At 47.4% G+C, this 22,745-nt stretch overlaps 1 protein-coding gene across 12 annotated transcripts in view; it reads left to right on the forward strand.

The window, feature by feature from the left end:
- Crtc3 (CREB regulated transcription coactivator 3) overlaps positions 1–22,745 on the forward strand; it is a 103,388-nt gene that overhangs the window by 69,127 nt on the left and 11,516 nt on the right. For 10 of the 12 annotated variants that reach the window (XR_007593906.1, XR_007593909.1, XR_007593910.1 and 7 more), the window contains exons 4-10: positions 199–260; positions 2,347–2,409; positions 4,644–4,744; positions 10,625–10,660; positions 14,774–14,859; positions 16,205–16,254; positions 20,085–20,302. Coding sequence is in view for 3 of the 12 variants with exons in the window: in XM_050153974.1 (XP_050009931.1) it covers positions 199–260; positions 2,347–2,409; positions 4,644–4,744; positions 10,625–10,660; positions 14,774–14,859; positions 16,205–16,254; positions 20,085–20,302 (616 nt within the window). In the remaining 9 variants the exon portion in view is untranslated. The remainder of the gene's footprint in view (positions 1–198; positions 261–2,346; positions 2,410–4,643; positions 4,745–10,624; positions 10,661–14,773; positions 14,860–16,204; positions 16,255–20,084; positions 20,303–22,745) is intronic. The other 2 variants (XM_050153976.1, XM_050153977.1) reach the window with 2 other exon arrangements.

Genomic DNA, 22,745 nt, shown 5'->3' on the forward strand with positions numbered 1-22,745 from the left:
ACTTACACGACACAGAAACAGCCCACGCAAGCCCGGTGAGGACACGGTTAGAGAACAGATCACAGAACTGGTGAGAATGTGGAGGGGCGTACCCCATTAAGTGGGGGGGGGCAACTCAGCGGCCGAACCTCCAGTTGCAGTTTCTTAATTCTGCTTCAATTCCCCATAAATTTTGTTTTCCTTTATTAAAAACTCTACTTTGATGGGAATACTTTTGCAGCCAGTTATCCTTCGCAGGCCCTGGATGAGAGCTGGCCAAGGTAAGAGAGCTAAACAGAAGTGTTGTGTTTTGTTTTGTTTTATAGGACTATTTTAACAGATAGGAGAGAAACCTCTTTTTAAGGTGGTTTAACCATCTTGAATGTTGTTTTAGACTTATTTATATACTATTTAAGTTTCTGGCTTTTTTTTTTATTTGAGTCAGGGTGTCTTATAGTTCAAGCTAGCCTCAAACTTGTGATATAGTCAAGGAGGGCCTTGAACTCCTGATCCTCCTGCCTCTGCCTTCCAATGATGGAATCAGAGACAAGTTCCACCATGATATTTTTTGGAGGGGGGGAGGGTGGGACAACAGCATCTCTCTATGTAGACCAGGCTAGCCTTGAATTCACAGCAATACTCCTGCTTGTGCCCCAAGTGCCTGGCCTAGCTAGAAATTTTAACATCCCATTTTGTTTTATCTTCTAAAGTTTAAGTCTTGAGCTGGGCATGGTGGTACATGCCTGGAATCCCAGCACTTAGGTGTCTGCAGAATCACAAGTTTGAGGCTAGTCTAAGTGACATAGTGAACTCCAGGGAGCCCAGGTGATGAAATGAGTCCCTATCTCAGATGACAACACATCAAACAATCTCAGCCTTTCCATATATAATTCTGAGCTTGTAAGAAAATATAGAATAAAAATTACTTAAGCAAATCTAGATTCAAATAGAAATACACTAGGAAAACATTTACCAACAAAATGTCTGACTTGGTAGTCTTATGATATACATGAAAAAATAAATTCCTTCTCTGGCGTTTCTTAGTTACTGAAGGGGATGAAAGACTCCTAAATTGAAAATGTATTTGGTCTAGCGTCTGTGAATATGTTTTGTATCTGGTGTAATGGTGACCCATTAGACAGTCACAGAAAGAGGACTGACTGCCTCTGTTGTGTGTGAGGCATTAGTTCACACCTCCACATCAGACTTAAGAGATTCCTAAAATGTATGTATCACCAGGAGTGATGGCCCATAGCTGTAATCCCAGAACTTGGGTAGCTGAAGCAGGAGGATTGCTGTAAATTCAAGGTCAGCCTCAGCTACAGAGTGAGACTCTGTCCCAGAAAACAAGATGCTGGGTGGTGGTGGCACACGCCATTAACCCCAGCACTCGGGAGGCAGAGGCAAGCAGCATTTCTGTGAGTTCGAGGTCATCCTGGTTTACAAATTGAGTTCTAGGACAGGCTCCATAGCTACTGAGAAACCTTGTCTCAAAAAACCAGAAAAAGGAAGGAAGGAAGGAAGGAAGGAAGGAAGGAAGGAAGGAAGGAAGGAAGGAAGGAAGGAAAGAAGGAAGGAAGAAATCTTTTTTTTTTTTTTAAAAAAAAAGAGAAGACATTTAAAAAAAAGAGAGAGAGCGAGAATTCTCTAAATGTCAACTCTAAATCTTTCCCTCATCAATTCTTTGGGCAAATACTGACTGAGCCCTTATCATGAATAACGTAGTCTGGATCTGAGAAAGGTCAAGATGGAGCAGCACTGGCCCCACCTCAAGCAGGTCTCAGCCTCCTCAGGAGTCCTGAGATCCACGTGTGTAAGGTACAGCATTGTACTTTACGTGAGAAAGGGTAGATCTCCAGACGGATGCGCTTCAGCCCCGCATCCCTGGGTGTCTTTTGCTCCTCAGAGCCCTGGGCTTGGTCAGGTGACTGTCTTCATAGGATGGCTAGCAAGTATGTTGCACTCGTGGCCTTCCATGAGAGAGCAAATAATCATATCCAGGATGGCCAAAGCAGCCCTGCACGCACACTCAAGGTGCACGATGAGGGGAAACTTGGCGTACTGGAATAAGACCTACTGTCCCTGAGAGAGGGAGGGTCATTCTTCCTTTGACTAGTTCCACCCAGCGTCCAAGTGTGCCCAGCTGGCTGATGCCGTGCTGTGGATTCGTGGTAGTTGTCTTGGAAGACAGAACTACCACTCAGGCCACTCAGTCCGGCCTCCTCTCCAGTGCTGAGCAGAGCAAGGCCTGCGCGTTTTAGATAACCCAGGGCCCAGATGGCGAGGTTAGAAGAGCCGGTTTCCAAACACTCTTTGATCCCATAGCTTAACCTTCTTCCCTTTTTAATGTCGTTCTGGTTTCTAAAGGCAGCAGCCTCCTTGGAAAGAAGAAAAGCATCCTGGATTCAGGCTGACGTCTGCACTTAACAGGTATGTGGGCTGTTTCATAGTAGAAGTACATTTTCAAGGGTTTGGCTAGGTAGCTCTATGTGTTATCTTGCTGCCCAGTTTGTTTGTAGCAGTTGTGTTTATATGAAGTGGTAAAAAATAAAACAGAATACTGTTGAGTGTGTAGGAGATGGTGCAGTAAGAACATGAAGTCTGGAGGGGACCGCCAAGGTTTGCCTCTGACCACGTGATCCCGGACAGCGTACCTTCTGTCTGTCTGCACATATGAACGTGGAGGTAGTAATGTTCCCAGGAGGGGATTGGCTGGAAGGATTAAATAGGATTCCCCTTGGAGGCACAGTACAATAAATGTCAACTATTCTCCAGGTTACTTTAGGCCATACTTAAGTCACTTTTCAACCCTGATGCAGCAAGAATGACTCTCCTTTTCTGCTCTAAGAGGATAAATGACTTCCCCCAGAAACATATAGCTAATATGCAGAGGGGACTGGAATTTGAAAAACAACCAAAAGCTTGAATTGGACATGGTGGCTCAGGCTGTAATTCCAATACTCTGGAAGCTGAGAGGCAGGAGACAACCAGTTAAAAACTATGAGTTATGGAGCCGAATCTAAAATAATAATGTGAAAATGAAAACTCTCAGTGCTGTGAAGTTTTCAGTATATGCAGGAGAGATAAAGTGGTAAACAGCCTGTGCCCACTCGAAGTGTTTCTGTCTTGGTCGGCATTCTGCCAGTCTCATTGCTTCTCTCCCTGCTTCCTGTGTCATCCTATGATCAGCTGTGAATGCCTCACCAGCTGTGGATGCCCCTCCAGCTGTCAATGCCCCACCAGCTGTGGATGCCCCACCAGCTGTGGATGCCCCTCCAGCTGTCAATGCCCCACCAGCTGTGAATTCCCTTCCAGCTGTGGATGCCCCACAAGCTGTGAATGCCCCTCCAGCTGTAGATATCCCACCAGCTGTGAATGCCCTACTAGTTGAAGGCCACAGAGAGGCTTAAAGCTCATAACTGCAGTGGGATTAACAACAGTAACGATAATTTCCACTCCATAGTTTAATGGCAGTCGACAGTCCCATTTCCCCATCCTCCCTCTGTTTGACTGATGTTTTCTGGGTTTCTGTGACTCTGCTGGAGCCAGGAGCCCTCAGGGCACACACTGTTCCCGCGCAGCATCCCAAGAGTCCTTCCCTGTCGCCTCTTCCCTCCCCTGAAACCACGTGGCTCCAGTCACATGAAGCTGTTGCCTGGAGCAGAGCGTGAAGAAGCATTTTAGGCTAACTTGAAGTTGCTCATGTGCCCCCTGTATGACAGACAGTTTGACCTTTGGATGGGATAAATAAATAGTTGTCGTCTTTTGGAGCTGAAGTCGTGCATACACTAGAACTATCTGAGAGTGTTTCAAATACTTGCTGTTGATCAACAGTTCCCACACATTTGCCTAGGCCTATTTTACACTGGAAACAACACGCACGCACACACTGAAAGAATATTTCTCTATGTGAGCGTACCCATCGATACTCAGCTGCCGCCGATAGAAATCTAGCTGAGATATGAAATGTACCCATTGGTGCATTTCAGCATAGCAACAATAAACTTACTACATGCCAACAGAAATAATACCTTCTTAAAAAGACACACAGTAGCCTTCCTAAAACACACAGAATGTGCAGACTGGTTGCATTATTGTACCTCCTGCAGCCATAGTCAGTGCCTGTGCTGAGTCTGTTGTGCTGTGCTGTGTGCACAACTGCTGGGGAGCCCTGCTGTGCCCTCGGAGGGGAGAATGAAGAGGGGATGGTAGCGGTGTTCTGACCTTGTATTCTCCCGGAAAGGGCTTAAGAACCACTGTTTCGGGTGCTTTTCCACATGGGCTCAGGAATTCTCAAGAAGCCTAGTGCAACCCTGGGTCAGACGGCCCCGGACCCTCTTCTGAGATGCAGAGGGAAAAGGATGGCCTTAGGGAAGCTGTGAAGCTGAGGCCAACCTTGCTGAAATAGTCCCTGTGCCATTAGCCTCATAGTGTAAGGCCATCCGAGCCCAGATTGAACTCTCTTTGAACATATGGTGGTCCTCTAGTGTCTTCGTGGTGTGAAGGACTGCAGGTAGGTCCCAGCCTTCATTGTGTGGATGTTTGTAAAGTCGGTTGTTCTCATCTTCTCTCCTGTTGGTAATATTCAGAAAAAATCTAAAACAGCTGCATTTCACTGAGGAAAAAAATGGATTTTCAGCCAGACTCTCTCCTCCCCTCCTCAGGACCAATTCTGATTCTGCTCTTCATACGAGTGCTCTGAGCACCAAGCCCCAGGACCCCTATGGAGGAGGTGGCCAGTCACCCTGGCCTGCCCCATACATGGGTAAGACACATAGGCCCCTGCTACTGGCATCTGTGCTTTCTCCTGCACTGTAGAAACAGAGAGAGAAAGGCGTCCGTGGTGCATGCTCTTCTCCAGTCTGGTGTCTTCAGAGAAAAGCTCCCAGCAGGGGAAGTGTGTGTTCACATGACAGTTAGACTGCATCCCTTCTTCGCTTTGCCCATGGCGCCTGCTTCCCTGTTGGCATCTCTTGGCTCTGGAGCTTCTTCTTCCCTGTGGCAGGAGCCCCCTTTGTAGACACCCATCATCCTCTACACAGGCTTCTGCTGCAGCATCCTTGCTGGTCTTTGTCCTAACTTTTATACCCTTGTAGTGGTTTTGTTGGGTTTTCCAAGGCCTTCTTTTGTCACTGATAGGACCAGGTTGGAGGAAGTGGCTTCACTTTGAGGATCCATGGATCCTGTAGGGTTGAACCTCGGGATGGAGGCAAACCCTCCAGCAGAACTGGCACAGATAGTCCCCGTGGGAAGAGTAATCACGACCAGAGCGAAGTAGAGCCAAGGAGACCTTTCCACAGGAAGGCTTGTCCCAGGGAACAGGCGAGGGAGGGGACCAGAGTGGAAGCTGAGTGTCGTCATTTGCTCCTTGGTCTCCATTTCTGCTCAGAACCCTGGTTTTCTCCCTCTGGGCCAGAGGAAGTCTGAAAGAGAAAGTCCAGGAGCCGGGACGGGCAGACTCATGCTACTTTGTGCCTCTGCTTCCACTGTTACCCCTGTCTGCTCTCATGCTCGCTCTCAGAAACCATCAGTGCACTTCCATTCACGGCCTTTTTGCTGGACTTACATGAGCGTACCTCCTTTTCCCCAGCCTGCTCCTCATATGTGAACTTGCTGGGGTTCTCCTGCTGTCTCCTCCCATCCCCGTGTCTTCCTCTCCTACCCAGCACCACCTCCTCCGTGTGAAAGCCTCGGCTGTGTCTGCCCTTCCTCCCTCTGCTGGTCCCGAGCTACCCGTGCCCTCCTATGTGCAGCTTCTGTGGTCTGACTACCTTCTTCTTCGTGTAGACTGCTCCTCTCCCCCTGCTTAGGATAAAGTTCCTGAAGGCACTGTCTTAAAAGTCCCGTCCTAACCAACACCCGATACAGTGTTCGGTACAGAGGCACATTTACTACTGGAGAAGAATGAAGAAATCTCACTGTACTGAGCACTCCCTAAAACTGATCTGACCAGGTGCACACATCTAACCCGAAGTGGGGATGCTTCATTCGGATACTTCCCAAGCATGTCTTTCTGGGCCTTCTAATCTAGAAAGAACACAGGCTTGAATCGTCTGCTCCATATACAGATTGACTTTGAGTGCAAGCACTGGCCTAGATACTGGCTTTTCCGGTTTTCTTTGCAGTTTGGGTTTATTTAAAGCCTAAAATGTCTATTCCGTCCGAGGAGAGCCATTCATGGTCTCACTTCCTTGCATATAATAGGGATAGGATTTGATAGTAATTGTTACTATATTTGCTCCCTTGGTGCAATTCATTTGCTGAAATGACTCTTCGTAAAGCCTGAGAGCTTTGGAAGTGGCCGGGGACATCTGCTGTATTTCCATACATGGGAATATGAGAGGGAAGTTGGCCAGGAAGTTGGAATTGGATGTGGGTCACTGAACAGTGCTTAGAGAAGAGGGTGTGGGGGAAGCTAGAGGACAGTAGCTTAATGATAGGTAGAGATGGATGTGTATAAACAAAACCTTAAAAAGCAGAGACTAACCAGTGGGGTGCCTGTACACACAGCAAGGTGTCTGTCACCCTGACTGGGTGCCAGCTAGCCTAGTGTCATCTTCCCTGAAGCCCTGTGTTCCTGCCTTGGCGTTACCCTCTGAATTTACCCTGATCTAGAGGGACTGAAGGCCTAGAGAGGACAGGGGAACCATTGCTAATTTAAGGAGCATTTGAGCTTCCATGTAAAGAGAAAGAAAGTAACTAAGGAAATCGAGCTGAATGCTTGCTTTCCTAAGGTCTCTAAGAGAAGAGGGACTGCCAGCAGGTGCGCTCACGATGGGGGTGGGTGATCAGACACTGATCCCTGAGAAACAAGAAAAAAGGGAGAGGAAGGAGCAGGTCCTGGGCAGGGCTCCTGAGTTGCCTCAGGAACTTTGGTGGTCTCTCCTTTTCAACTGAGTGTTAGAAATCATGGGGCCCCAGTGTCTGCCAACTGCAGAAGGTGAGCCAACCCCCAGCATGGCTGTCTGCACTGTGTGCCTGCCTCTGCAGTACCACAGGCCTCAGAAAGACATCCAAATATGGATGTGTTTACATGGGAAAGCCAGTGTGTTTAAAATATTATTCAAGTCTCCAAGGATGAGAATTATTTCTAGAGAATTATATTTGTTGGTGGGAGCTATTTTAAATGGTTTTATGTATTTTCCCCATGTAATTCATTAAAGTTTTTCATTTTCTTTTCTTTTGGATTTTAAAAATACCAACTAGCTTCACAAAAAAAAAAAAGTATTTCTTTTTATAGGACCCACCAAATAAAGTAAGGATTTTAAAAGTGATGGGAAAATATAACCAATGTCCAGAAGTAGATTCTGTAGTTGGAACAGTAACAGCGACCCTTTCTTGGGAACCTCTGCTAAGCATAGTGATGGAAGTCCGTCGTCGTCACTGTCGTCGTGGTTGGGAGCCGATGATGAGGGAGTGCCTGCTCACAGTTTAGCTACATGAAGAGTATGACCCATTTGCTAGCTCAGATTATATTCCCAGGAAGCAAAGCTGTTAGCCTGATATATAATGGTTGTTGAGTTACATGACAGCTCGACATAAATGTTATGAAGTTGTGAATGACAGAAACAAACTTTCTTATAGCCAAACAGGATTTCATCATTTCCCTCTTCTTGTCTAATTACCCATTTCCCTGGTAACGTGCAGTGAGTGTCATTACTGTTCCGTGTAGACGTTGTGGATGGAGCAGCACAGTGACTCTCTGTGACACTTGCCCTGTCCTGGCTTTATCTCCAAATTGTCCTCCTTCATCATAGCATGTAGAAGGAGCTAGAGTGGCCCTTGCTCTTCAGGGAGCAGGCTAGGAGCTAAGGGCAAAGCGCAGACTGTGGCTACAAGCCACCATCTCTGAGTGTCATCAGGATGGCAGGGAGGCTGAAATTCTAGAAACTTCTCAGAGGATTCACAGTGTCTACACCTTGTATTTCTACTGCACATGAAGACTGTGAGGCATTGTGTAGGCTTGCCAGACATGAGAGCACATAAAAGGAACCTGGGCTCAGCTGCTCTTTGTTAGGTCAACCCTCTGAGGCGCCTAGGCTGTGGGTTTCCTACAGCACAGAAGTGACCTCGGTCATTGCCGCACTGTCGCCTGTGGGACTCTTTTTCTAGATACCTAGTCACAGTTCCCTGCTTTTTGTCTTTAACCCTTGTGTTAAAGTCATGCCCTTTGGTATGTTGTGTTTACACGTATGTGTGTAACTGTGTGCCGTGGTAATAGTAGTAGTAGCAATAGAAATCTACATTGGGCTATTTTGTTATATGTTAATTTTAAATAAATTGTCAATCACAGCTGCCCCGTCCTCTGGTCTTCAGTGGAACACCTGAGAGTGATATTAAATTGTTCTTATTCCCTGGCCCTTCACCCACACGATAGACCAGCTCTGCCCTTGCTCTCCCTGCAGTGGCCCTTGTGTTTTCAGTCTTCACTGCCTGCCACGTACCCAGCTTCACGACTCAGTGTTCAGTCTGCAGGCTTTCCAGCCTGGTGCCCGGCCATGAGGCTGTCCAAAAGCTTCTCGTGTTCTGCCACGAAGAACAGTCTCTCCAGCTTATTATTAACCCAGGCCTCTGTTCTCCGCTTCATCCCAATTCCAGCCCCCCGTGTCTCCCGTCCTCCCAGACCTCACCATCCCCTGCCCCTGTTGTATGTGTCTTCCTCTTCCCCTCCCCTTTTCCTTAATCCTTCCTACTCTTGCTAGTTCCACCGAGGCAGCCCTTTAGCCTTACTTCCATTCACCCGACTCCCTCCAGGCACAGCACACTGGCTCTGAAGGTGACAAGCCCAGAGTTCTAGTCCCAGAATCGGCAGTGTGATCTTGGCCATGGCGATAGATCATGTCTCATACAGTTGCTCCAAGGATTAGATGAGATCATGTGTGAGGTGCCTGGCACGCAGCAAGTGTTATCCTCTCCCTCCCTGTTCTCACTGCCTACCTAGGGAAGAAGCCTGCCTCCTGCACTGCACGAGCAGGGTGCCACACAGGGAATCTGCTCACCTCTGAAGTTCACGTGGTACCCTCAGTTAGCTCTTTGTGTTGTAGGGACTGGTTAACCTTAGTAACTAAACGAGTGTCTTGATGAAGAGATTTCTCAATGTACCATAATAGGCCATTTCATAAAATGCAATTTATCATTTTGAATAGGATAATTACATTTTGGTGGTCATAACAGTCACGTTCCCTGTCCTTTCTCAAAAAACTACAATGTGAATGAGCCACTCTTGTCCCCCCCTGCGGTCACTGCTGACTCTGGGGTGTTGCCTCTGTCCCTCCGCACTGCGTTCTCCTGTCCAGCTCTGCACTTTGTCCAGTTCGCTTTGCTTCCTTGCTTTTTGTCACCTTTTCCGTTGTTTGTGTGTGGTGCTGGCCTCAGCATGCTAGGCAAGCACTCTGCTGTTGAGAAACATGCAGTTCACATACTTTCTGCATCAACATCCTTAAAGATCAGGTTCAAGACTCCTTGTCTTAATACATTTACCCTTGTGACCCAGCAGTAGCAGGCAGATCTCTGTGAGTTCGAGGCTAGACTAGCCTGGTCTACAGAGAGAGTTCCAGGACAGCTAGGGCTGTTACACAGAGAAATCCTGTCTCAAAAAAAAAAAAGAAAGAAAAAAAAAAGAAAAGAAAAGAAAAAGAAATTACTCCTTAGTGGTCTTGAAGATGGACTAAAACAGTTTTCAGTCACTAACTTAGATTCTGTTTTCTGGGAGAAAGTCTCCTTTTTGTGAGTCTGATCAATTAGTAAGCCCTTGGCGCTCTTGGGAACTCTTAGTGTTCATCTGCCCCTAAGATGATGTAGCTCCGCCTCTTCCTGCCTGCCCTGCACCACCTGCCCCAATCCTCTAATGCACTGCAAAAACTGAGCAAGTATCTGTTGGGTGAATGATGATTATTAAGTGTTACTATTATAGAATGAGTGGATTATAATTTAACCATTGCATCTAGAAACTCACCTAAGCTGAGCTGTGTTTAAGGGCTTAGACTTCAAACTTTATCCTGAGTCTATGCTGAGAACTCACTTGGTGTAAAATTGCTCTGAGGGAGGAGGGTTAGCTAGGCCATGTGGGGCAACTCTAGTTCCAGCCAGACTGCGGAAGGGACTGCACATGGTCCTCTCTTCTTCCTTCGGCCACAACTGACTCCAGACTAGTGTTTAAAAGCTTTGTGAACAGCTACCACATTTACCCTTACCTTCACTTAGTCTCTAGATGTGGTTTTTGTTTTTTTAAAGCAACTTGTTTAAGAGTCCAGAATATGTCCCAGTGTCCAGCACGGAACTACAACCCATAGTCAGTGTCCAAGTTCCTGCCCTCCTGTAGGATGACATATTTGGAAGTGTGGCAGAACAAACTTTTTTGCTTTGTATTTTGAAGCCAGACTGTCTTCAGGTATTTCTCAGACTGCCAGCCACTGTTCTCTCGAGGCAGAGTCAGGAAGAACCTAAGACCGGAAGAGCTCTTGGGCACCGACTCTCGGCTCTGAGTAACTGCATCTGTTTTAGTATGAATGACAAAGCACTCAAATGAGCTTTGTTAGAACTGCTTTAGAATCTTCAAAAATTAGATTTCATGTCAAAAAGTTATTCTAATGCACGATAAATGATAATATCACATATAAAAGTTTTTTTTTCCTCTTTCTACCAGGTCTCTGTGATGGTGAAAATGACGGCCATGGGGAAGGTATGAGCAGGTGTTGGGGTTGACAGTCATATTCATGTAAAGTCTGACAACTGTTGCTTAGAGTACTTATCTGAGATGCTCTAAGGAAATTAGCAAGACATGATCAAAGCCCTGAGAGAGGAAATGTGTGACCAGATTACAATGGTTCCTTGTTACCCGAGTCCCCTCGGTACCGCAGTCACAAGCTTGGGCAAGGAAGGAAGAGTTGTAACCACATGAAAATGTGAATTAATCGCAGACTTAAGCAGTTGCTCCACGGCCTGCTTTCCACACTGTCTCAGCCCCCTTAGAAAAGTCACTCTGAGCTACTGACAGATTTAAATGACAGTGCAGGACACGTGCAAGTTTGCGCTCAGGCTGTGGACTGCTCGGCACGCATGCATGCAGCTCAGAGTTCGGCCTCCAGCACCAGACACACCAGGCTTGTGCACTCCTGCAGTCCTCCGCCTGGGCCCTGAAGGCAGGAGGACCAGAAGTTCCGGGAGAGTCTTAGCTACACATAGAGCTTGAGACTAGCCTGGGCTACATGAGATCCTGTCCCCCCAAAAAAGAAAAAGATACAAGTTTATTATAAGACAGAGTTATGCATTTTGCAGAAGACACTGACCTCATAAAGCCAATTAGAATCATGCTGGAGATCTGCTGAGATGAACCTGAAAGCCTCAGCAAACGGGGCTCCAAAGCAGTTCATTTAGCCAGTTAATACTGGCGCCATTGGACCTTTATGAACTGAAATATAATTATTTTTATATTCTGAATTAGCTGGATGGCTAAATTTGTCTGTATGTCACAGAGGCCAGGCTTGTGGAGAACAGGATGAGCAAGGATCACTTGCATGAGGCAGAGCCCTCTGACGTCACCCTGCACGCTCCTTTTCTGAGCAAACCATTTTAGGTGTTAAATAAAATCATAAAAACTTGAAACTGGCCCTCAGGAGGCAGAGGCAGGCAGATCTCCATGAGTTCAAGGTCAGTGTATTCTATAGAGCAAGTTCCAGAGGGCAAACTCTGTCTCATTAAGCAAACAAACAAACAAAAAAAAAAAGGAGGGGGAGGGGACTTGCAACTGCTTCATCCGATCATTCAGGACAGAAGTGAAGAAACGGCTTCACCACCATCCCCAGCTATTTCTTTGAAGAATTCCCAACAAGCCTTGTACATGGAAACAAACTACAATGAATTCCTCAGGGAAACAACCTGTTGAGGCCCTGCAGCCTGGCCCAGTCCCAGTCCTGTGACCATCTCTTTAGGCCTTAGGTCATGAGGCTGCTTGCTTAGCCTCCCGTAGAACCTTCCGAGCACATTGCTGTCCTTGTTCTCTATTTGCCTAGAACCACAAAGTCTCACAAAGCCTGCTGCTCCTGTCCCCAGTTGTGGAGAGCCCCTGTGGGTCTACATGTCCCAGACACTATTTATTCAGGATCACCCAAAAGTAGAAAAGTCTTAGAGCCTCATGGGGCTTACCTCTCTGAAGCATTTATATTCGTGATAAGAAAAAGAGCCAACAAGAACAGAATATACTCTTCACAAGAGACTAATCCCTCTGCGTGACTCGGTGAGGTCATGTAGGACTTTTCAGGCCTATCCTTAGCAATACATAAAGGGAAACAAGGAAAAAGGAAAAAAAAAAAGGAGAGAAAGAGTGAGTGGTTTGAATCTCAGAACTGAGCGACCCGAGGCACACAGATCAAGTTCCGTCGTCTCAGCAGAAGTGGCATTTGCTGCCCTGGTGCTGGGAGGTCAGCCATGATGAACCCTGCATCGTGCCGGGCCTGCCACTGAGAATGAATTCTGGAGGCCACAGCTGTAATTATTTCCTAAGTTTTATTAACTTACCAAAAAAAGAAAAAAGAAAAGAAAAGAAAGAAAGAAGGAAGGAAAAAAGAAACTTAGGGGATTTATTTTAAACCTTTTCTCAGAGTTCATTCTGAAATTTTGGCCCATGTTTTGTTGTCTGTTCTTTGAGATTTGGTATCATGTAGCTTAGACTGGCACCGAACCCCTGATCTTCCTGCTTCTGCTTCCTACATGCTGGGGTTACAGACTTGTACCAACACGCCTAGCTTTGATCTCATTTTTAAGTGACTTCCTGGGTTCTGTTACTCATCTCGTGCAGGCCAAAGCAGGACAGGCACAGTGGAGCCACGCAGTCCCTAGAATCCTTCAGTCTAGAACCCTTCCGAGCAGTCTCCAGGGTCTGCTCTTGAACAATCTTGCTGACATTAGATCACATAGTTCTTCAGAGCTCGCCTTTGACCTTTGGTCTGTGTCTGGGAACAAAGAGCCTCCACTTGGTTTGTGTCTTGGCTGGCCTTCTCTCTTTCATTGGTATGACTGATCATGTTCACACAGACAGCCAAGGACAGTCCCTTCAAGCAGAGCCGGGTTGTTCTGAAACATTAGAACCCCTATCAGCTGCTCAGCCAAATGTGCCAGTGGGTTATCAGTTCTTCTTTAGTCCCAGTCCCAGCCCTTTACCAAGTCGCTTCACTGCCACTGTGATTGTCATACACTGTGTGTGCATGTGTGCATCATGTTTATGTATGTGGACGTCTTAGCACTTGCACATACATGTGCATTCACTTGGAAGCCCAGAGCTGGGTGTCTTCCTTGATTACTCTCCACTTTATATATCAAGTAGGAGACCTGTTGATCCAGCACTTCCTGACTTGGACTAATCTAGCTAGTCAGCTCGTTTCCGGAGCAGGGAGCCCCCTTCTCTGCCCCTGGTGCTCTGGGATTACAGGCAGCTGCCATGTCTCCCTGGCTTTTGCATGGGTTCTGGGAATCCAGACTCTGGTTCTCACTTACAAGGCAAGTGCTCTCTCCACCAAGCCGGCTCCCCAACACACCTCTTCATTTGTTGTTACCTTCTTCATATCGTTAGTGTGTGTATTTTTCCTTATCTGTTTTCCCATGCCTGCAGGGCCTTGGCCTGGTCTCAGACTTCTACCCTTTGTTTCCCATCGTTATCCTTTACCTAGCCCATAGTCCAAGGAAAAAGAGTACTCTGGCCGGTGGTAGCCACCACGTCTTCTCTAGACTTCTTTACTTACTCCACACTCTCTTGCTTGTGCTCCCTTGACTGTGTCTCTCAAGGGAGCACAGAGCATCCGGCTCCAAAGCCTCAATGTTCTTCTCTGCTCTGAAGCAAGGATGTATTATTCTCCTGGGCTTCTTTCAGCTTTAGTGACTGTCACGGGTGTGTTGCCTTCGTCCCTGGTAGTCTATAGATTCCTTCACATTTGAATCTGTTTCTTAATTGTTGCTTTAACTCCTACAATGACACACAAAGCACCTTCAGGAGACCGTCAATAAAGATTTGATAAAGGGGCTGGAGAGAACTGCCAGAGGCCCTGGGTTCGTGTCCTAGCACCCCTTGGTGGTTCACAACTGTCTGTAGTTCCAGGAGATCTAATGCCCTCTTCTGCCCTCCATGGCCACTGCCATTCACACAGTACACAGACACATGTAGGTAAAAAATCCGTACACACAAAACAATGCAGTAACTAAAGAAGAAACAGAATATATAAAAAAATAAATATTTGCTAAAGAAACCCTGTTCACTAGGCAGGGTGGCACATGCCTGTAATCTCACCACTTGGGAGACAGGGGCTGGAGGATGGCTGCAAGTCCAAGGTCAGCCTGGGTTACATAGCAGGTTCCAGGGCAGACATGCTAAATGCTCAGAAACATTTTAAAAATTGTTTCCTTTTCTTTTTATTTATTTTGTTTGTTTCTTTGTGACAATCCTGGCTCTGTGTAATCCTGGCTGTCCTGGAACTCACTCTGTAGACCAGGCTGGCCTCGAACTCAGAGATCTGCCTGCCTCTACCTCTGAGTGCTGGGTCTAGAGACGTGTGTCACCACCACCCAGCTTCTTTCTTTTCTTTTGAGACAGTGTCTTTCTGTATAGCCCTAGCTGTCCTGTAGAGTATACTGGCTTTAAATTTATAGAGATCCATCTGCCTCTGCCTTCTGAGTGCTGGGATAAAGGTTTGCTACCCCCTTCCTACCTACCCCAGCTCTTTTTAACTATGCTGATTTATTTGACCAAAAGTGGGTGGCTGCCTTCTAATCTTAGTTCAATGAGTCTGTTTCTTTTCCCTTTCAGTAGCATCTTTTCCTGGGCCATTGAAAGAAGAGAATCTGTTAAATGTTCCGAAGCCACTGCCTAAGCAGCTGTGGGAGACCAAGGAGGTGGGTGAGCCGTCCTGGCTGCAGGCATCGTCCTGGCTGCCTGCCCTGCAGAGGCGGAAGCCAGAACTAGGGAAAAGGGAAGAGAGGACTTGGCTGGACCCTGAGACTGGAAAGACATAGCAGGGGATGCTACTCCAAACGACATCATGATCACTTGGTGAATTAGCATAGCGATCGTGTGGCTTCCCTGCTTTCCTGTGAATTTACTCTCAAAAGAAAACCGTTAGGCTGCTGTACTTCACACAGTCAGAAGCTTGGGGCCTGGCACAAAAGGGCAGTCGTCTCTGCTTGGGCGCCGCTCGCCTGCTCTGCTGAGGACTGCTGTCGTGACAGATGATCCTTTCCAACACTGCAGCCTTTGGCCCCAGCTGATGGCAGCAGGTGACATGCCACCTGTTTGCTGTGATTTCTCTGAGCTTCGAGTGGTAGCAGAGCTAAAGGCCACTGCTGACCTCCACCTCACCATGTGGACCTCGCCCTGAGGAGAGGGAGGCCCCCAGCTTAGCTGGGCCACTCTCTGTAGAGCCAGCCCCTCCTTCCAGCCCCTAGTGATGCTCAGAGTGCCTAACTGTCCTGTCTGTCAGGGCCCCATTGGTGCTGCTCCTTTTCCTCCCTGGAATCTGCCAGAGTTTCTGCTAGCATTAGAGTGGTCTTAAAAGGTGGGGTTTTGTTGGTGGTGGTGGTGGTGGGTTTTTTTTTTTGTTTGTTTTTTTGTTTGTTTGGTTTTGGTTTTTTGTTTGTAAAAGCAAAATAAGTAGTTGATGTTTTATCTTTAGGAGCCTAAATCCACATATATAAACAGCTCTCTGTCCCCTTGGCCGTGAAAGTGGTTTTTGTAGAAGACAGAAAACAGGTGTGCAGGTGTCCACTCCCTCCAAGTACCTGGAGCCATGAGCTCGTCTCCCTTGGCCCCGTGGCTGCACAGTCTCGTCCCTGTCCCCCACCAATCTACATTCTAATTAGATCGTCCTTTTTCCTTGACATTCATTCCCTCCTTCCTTACGCAGTTTTGCTTTTTAAATTTCCTTTTTTTTCCTTTCTTGTCAACTGAAAAAAAAATTTAAAATTGGAATGTGCAAAACGTTTGCCTTTTTGAAGGCAGTGACTATTTAGCTAGAAGACACATTAATAAGGAATCCAGAAAGTGTGTTAATATTATACTTGTCTTTTGACTGGAAAGTTGAGAAATTTAAGACTCCCCCAAACCTCCATGGCTGCTCTGTGACGATGCCCCTGGTCTACTCTGTCTGTCACAGGCTCTAATGAGGAGGCTGTGACTCCACTTTGCAAACATCTGGATTTGGCTGTGCACCAAATGAGCCCAGCTTTCTTTGTCTCTTCCCAGATCCAGTCTCTGTCTGGACGCCCACGATCCTGTGATGTTGGGGGAGGCAAGTAAGTAATGTCCCTTCTGCTGACGGTTTCTGAGAGCCTTCTCTGCTGGGCCACAGAACTGAGAGATGGCGCTTGCTCTAGATAAACCTAAGTCAGCTGCATTTGCATAAAAACAGCCGGTCTCTCTTGGTACACTTATTTCATGTATTTGAGGCAGTTCCATTAGCTAACTGGCGAAAGCCAATAACACCACCATAAGTGTGTCTGATAATCACCCAGTTGACTCTGAGCACACATAGATCCTACCTGGTAGAAGCAGAAGTGTGCACACGTCCACTGGAGCCTGTGGCAGGCTATGGGCATCAGCTGACAGGAAAGGACACCATCAGTTAACTTGATTGGCTACATAGAAGCTGATTTTAAAAGTTCCATGAATGAAGCCAAGTAGTGGTGATTGGGCGGTGGTGATTGGGCGGTGGTGATGCACAGCTTTAATCCCAGCCCTCAGGAGGCAGAAACAGGTGGATCTCTGTGAGTTCAAGGCCAGCCTTGTCTAAAAGAGCTAGTTTTAGAATAGCCAGGACTATTACACAGATGAACCTTCTCTCGAAAAACAAAAAAACATAAAATAAAAACTAAAAGGGAAGAAAGAAAATGAGAACTTTGCATAGTCTATCTTGACACAATCACCCTTTTCAGAGGATCTGTAGGTGAATTAAATTAACTTCCGGCTATTCCTAAATGGTATGTCACAAAATCTCTCATGATTTCACAGCAGCGTGTCAGGTCACTGAGTGCCCACAGCCTGGAATGCTTTTTTGGTCCGTTAATATAAACTCTAATTAATGACTTGCAGAACTGAGAAATACAACAGAAAGCCTGGTAGGGACAGGACAGGACAAAGCGGAACAGCCCACCCAGAGATGCGGGACCTTCCTACAGACGGGGCTACGATTTTTAAGAGCCAAAAAATGGAGGCTAGGATTGTAGCTCAGTTAGCAGATGCTTGCCTACCATGCCCAAAGCCAAGGTCCCAATCGCAGCCCTGCAAAAACCAGTGTGCCTCCTGGCTCTGTTCTTTGCCTCCCAGGTCTGTCCACCAAACCATCCTGATAAAACTGGGTCAGCACTCTGCCGGCCCTGCGTGTTCCCTGCCAGCCTCTCCCGTCCCACGTCCATCACTCCCTGCCCTCCTAACTTCAACCCTCAGTGGTCATCCCTCTTCACAGTTCCTGCTTTGACCTGTACCTGAAACAGATCTCCCATCTAGCACCTGAGTTCTTTAACTTTCAGGCTTCACTTCCAGTGACTGCTTCCAGGAAGCCCCTTCCATCTGCCAGCCCCTCCTTCCACTCTAGATGCTCGCAGGCTCTGTTACTGCAGGAGTAAGGTGGATTTTTTTATGACTATGCTCTCGCGGGGTCTCCTGCGGGCCCTGATGCCTGTCATGTGACCTGGTCACTGCTCCACAGTGTGTGCCGCACTGAGTGAATCACCCGTCTTCCCTGCTCTGGCTCGTGTGGTTTTTCTCTCTTCAGCCACATTGCTCTCTCCCGGATTGGATCGAGCTGGGCCACGGCAAGAGCCACCCTCTTTCTGTCCCTCGAGTCTGTCACTCTGACCACAGTAGCATCTCTAGCTCCCTCTCTCCTACAGTCTACGACTGACTTGTCCCCACCTCTGCCTCTCCCACCTCACCTCTCAACACCTGCACTGCTTGCACGGACCCCAGGCACACCAAGCATCTTGAGGCTCCATGAGCACTATATCACGTCCCTAGCAAAGCCTTCCTCAGCACTGCTCTTCCTGTCTTTGGCATCTCCAGCTTCTATACTGGTGTTACTTGTGCTCTTGGCTGTACCGCCCCGGTCGCTCCTAGCACAGCATGCTTCCTACCGTACTTCAGTTTCCTGCTTGCTCCATCTCTGGACTCCACCAGCACGACTCCCTCATAAGAGGACTAAGAAACCTTGTCCTTTTGAGGGCCTACTCCCAAGCTGCACAGAGTCCAAGGGACTGCAGGGACCCACAGTACACATGTATATGGGATGACCACATACCTGCCTTCCAGTACAGACCAGGGCTGGGTAGGGAAAGGCAATAAGGACTAAGGATTGGGCTGCCTGTCCCAGTGTGTGCTAGTGCAGGGCCCCAAGGATTCTGGGAAGTCTACATTTGAATCCAAGCTATTGTAAAGGTGTGCCTTGTCAAGACACAAGAGTTTGTTCTTTGATTTCTAACTTTGGAAGATTAAAGCAAGGGCTGGGGAGAGGGCTCCGTGGGTAAGAGCTTTTGCTGTGAAAGCTGAAGTTAAATTCCCAGCCTGCTCGTGGGAAACTGGGCATGGTCGCACAAATGCCTGTAACCCCACTGCTTTTGGGAGTGGAGATAGGAGGATCTCTGGGGCTTGCTGGCTTACAGCCTGATTCCAGGTCTGGTGAGAGACCCCGTCTCAAAGGAGTAAAGTAGAGAGTGCTAAACAGGGCACCTGTCATCCTCCCTGGCCTCGGCATAGATGCTCTCACTCCCCACCCTCCACACACACAGAACAAATGCAGTGCTCACTTCCCTTTGCAATGTCCATCCTTGGCCCAGGTGTGCAGATGTCAAAGGCAGGCCCAACTGTGAACATACACCTAACCTGCTCGTCATTATGCCTCCTGGGCCTGCCCTTGTGCCTGACACACGATGACCAGCCAACAGTTTCAGTAAATGAATGGAATATGTTTTCCTTATTTTCAAGATTATGGAAACTTGGCTGGAGAGATGGCTCAGTGGTAAAGAGCTGCTTGCTTTTACAGAGGAGCAGATGGGTGACCTACAACCACTTGTAATTTCAGCTCCCAGGGTCTTAGTTAGGGTTCTTATGGCTTTGATGAAACACCGTGACTGAAAGCAACTTGGGGAGGAAAGGGTTCATTTCACTCCCAGAACCATAACAGTTCATCATCAAAAGCAGTGCGGGCAAGAACTCACTCAGGGCCTGGAGCAGGAGCTGATGCCGAGGCCGTGGAGAGGTGCCGCTTACTGGTCGCTCAGTTTGCTTTCTTATGGAACCCAGGACCACAATGGGCTGGGTCCTCCCCCACCAAACACTAGTTAAGAAAACGCCCTACATGCTTGCCTGCAGGCTGATCTTATGGAGGCTTTCCTTAACTGAGGCTCCCTCCTCTCAGATGGCTCTAGCTTGTGTCAAGTCGACATGAAGCTGTCCAGCACAACTTTCTCCTGGCCTTCAAGGGCACTTGCACTCTGTGAACACACTCACATGCTGTGTGCATACATGCATGCATGTACATACTTAAGCACAATCATAAATAAAAATAAAGTAAATCTTTAAAAACTGAAAATTGTTATATTTTTAAAGTTAATGGAAATTTAATCAAAACAATATATCATGAAAGGTATATATTTACTTTTTGTGTGATTTTGGTAGCAAAAAATAATTTAGAAAGCTAACACAAAGAACTCTAAATATGACATAGTATCTCACAGTTTGTTTTTGTTTTTGTTTTTTGAGACAATTTCTCTGTGGGACAATCCTGGCTGTCCTGGAACTTGCTCTGTAGACCAGGCTGGCCTCAAACTCACAGAGATCCACCTGCCTCTGCCTCCTGAGTGCTGGGGTTATATACAGCGATTTAGAATTTGCAGCGTTTGTAATCTATTCTGATCTGGAGAATACCCTGTAAGGTGGGCATAGGCGACATCCTCTGTCTCATTTAACAAGTGAAGATTTGCATTCCAGAGAGGGTGAGCAGATGGCTGCGTTCTCGGCAGAGTCAGGGCCTCCAGGGACTGCAGTCTCTGATGGGAAGGGCATCGTCTGTGGCCTGTCTTCCAACAGCCTAACACGTGGCAGGAAGTAATCCTCCTTTCTCTCCTTTCAGTGCCTTCCCACATAACGGCCAAAACATAGGCCTCTCTCCGTTCCTGGGGACCCTGAACACCGGAGGGTCATTGCCCGACCTAACCAACCTCCACTACTCGGCACCCCTGCCAGCCTCCCTGGACACCAGCGACCACCTGTTTGGTAGCATGAGTGTGGGGAACAGCGTGGGCAACCTTCCAGCTGCTATGACTCACCTGGGCATAAGGAACTCCTCCGGTAAGTATTCCCACGTGGAAAGGGAGTGGCTGTGTCCCCTGCTGTGTCTGTCTGGTGCATCACTGAGTGAAAATGACCACGTCTCAGAGACATAGTGTAGCCTCCTTCGCACTGGTCAGCATCCGCTCGGGGTCCCTGCTCTGCGTGGTCAACAACTTAGAGCAGTCCTGCTGCATGCACCTCACTCTCCGCTGTCTTCCCGAGCCCACGTGTGCAGAGAACTTGAGGAGGAGTGTTTGGGAGTAGAGAGACAGGTGCCACTCTGTGCCAACTGGACGTTGTTAGCAGTTCTTAGCAGCCTATGGTGATATTCTATCATTTAATCCGTTTCCTTAGCTCTCCCCAGTTCCCCACTGGATCTCTGAAGGACAATATTTTAAATTTTAGAAAATTTACAATGGGCATGATGAAAACACTTGTACTTATGTAGATTAAGTAGACATCTACAGTTCAGACTGTCCAGGTGTTCAGAAGTGCCTGTAGGTGGCACCGGCTGTAACTGTGCTCCTTGCCTGTTGTCGCTGTCCAGCCCCCGTGTGGATCTCACGCTGAACCAGCACTGCTCCTGTCACTTCCAGAGCGGGCGGTTCTCCCTCCTGTGTCAGTGGTGTGGTGTAGCCCCGGTTCAGGTGCCTGCTGCAGAAGGTTCTGTTTGGAAGGCTCCTCAGTGACGGTCTGTAGGTGGAGGAAGTGGTTTCTGGTTTCCACTCTGGGTTCAGAGCCTGCCCCCCTGGGAGTGGCCCCGTAGGGTTCCCTGCCAGGTCCAGGGGTGCTGTGGGACCGCTGCTGCGCAGCATGGGTTCAGTTTTGCCCAGCTGGCTGCAGAGACCACCTTAATTTTTGTTTTAGGAGGTGTTCTTATTTTTATTTTTTAAGGCTGAGTTTTGAGGGTTTTGGTTGTTGTTGGGGTTTTTTGTTGTTTTCTTTTGTTTTGTTGGTTTCTCAAGACAGGGTTTCTCTGGAGCCTGTCCTGGAACTAGCTCTTGTAGACCAGGCTGGCCTCGAACTCACAGAGATCCATCTGCCTCTGCCTCCTGAGTGCTGGGATTAAAGGCGTGCGCCACCACCGCCCGGCGAGTTTTGAGTTTTTAGAAATCAAATTATGTATGGACAAATTCACCATCAGAAGTGAGTTGTGAAGTCATGTGACAGTGTCTGGCGCGCAGGGTGTTTCTGGGTGCTGTGAGACCCTGGGATACTCTTTAAGAAGACACCAGTCTCTTAGCTCTGAGTTTCTTTGATTTATTTCACAACAGAAACTCTCAAACCCTTTGAGAATTCTAGACTCAGCCTGGGCAGGTCCCCTTTTAGACGAATTCTCAGTGAGCAGTGATGCCCAGGGTCCCTGAAACAAAACAGCATCCCCTCAGCTCCCTGGGGTCTTGAGGAAGCTGCCGCCTGTAGGCTTTATCCTTTGATTCTTGCTGAAACCCCGTGTTCAGTCATTGACTATCCACCTTCTTCAAAACGCAGCATTTTATGCTGAACACTGTAGATCAAGTACCTAGCTTTATAATGGCATGCACACCTTAAAGTGCGTGGTACAGAGGCTACAGAGATGGCTCTGTCTCAGAGCACAGGCTGCTCTTAGCAGAGGACCCAGGTTCAGTTCCCAGCTCCCACATGATGACTCAATCACCCATAACTCCAGTTCCAGGGGATTGGATGCCTCTTCTGGCTTCCACCAGCACGAGGCCTGTGCATGGTGCCCATATATGCATGTGGACAAGCATTCATACATATAAAATAAAAATATTGAAGTATATATCATATAACATGTAAAAGTTAAGGCAGGTGCATCACAAGTTCCAGGCCAGCCTGATCCTACTTTTCTTTGAAAGAAAAAAAAAAAAAAAAAAAGCCTGGCACACATGGTTTTGAAAGATATTTAAGTCTTCTTTCTGAAGGAGGCTTCTTTTTTAAATCTAAATTCAGACCGTTAGCTCTACCTACTATTTGAGCTAACTGGGTCTCATATTTTCATTGACTGAGAGGTGATAACTCCCAGGATTCTGCCAGCAACATCATTTCTAACTTTAAAGACATTTTTATGGGCTAGTGAAATGTCTCAGGGGATAAAAGTCCCTGTTGCCAAGCCTGACCACCCGAGTTGAGTCCCAGAACCCACATGGAGATGGAGAGAAGTGACTCCACAGAGCTGTCCTCTGACCCCACATGTGCCCTGGCTCGTGTGCCTTCCTCCGTCACATACACATCATACATACTAAGTGAATAAGCATCTTAAAAATTATTAACTTTGTATTAGGTATAGGGTTCCATACCTGCAAGCAGTTGAGAAGTGGAGGCAGGAAAATCAGGAGTTGGAGGTCATCCCCTGCTACAAGTCAAGTTCTACTCAGGCCTGGCCTACGTGGTAGATGTCCTGTCTTCATTTAAAAAATAAATAAATCATAATAATTTTGCCAGGTAAAATAGTTGATCT

The sequence above is a fragment of the Alexandromys fortis genome, unplaced genomic scaffold (assembly GCF_014885135.2).
Source record: "Alexandromys fortis isolate MF-2015 unplaced genomic scaffold, M_Fortis_MF-2015_v1.1 scaffold_86, whole genome shotgun sequence".
Taxonomy (NCBI): domain Eukaryota; kingdom Metazoa; phylum Chordata; class Mammalia; order Rodentia; family Cricetidae; genus Alexandromys; species Alexandromys fortis.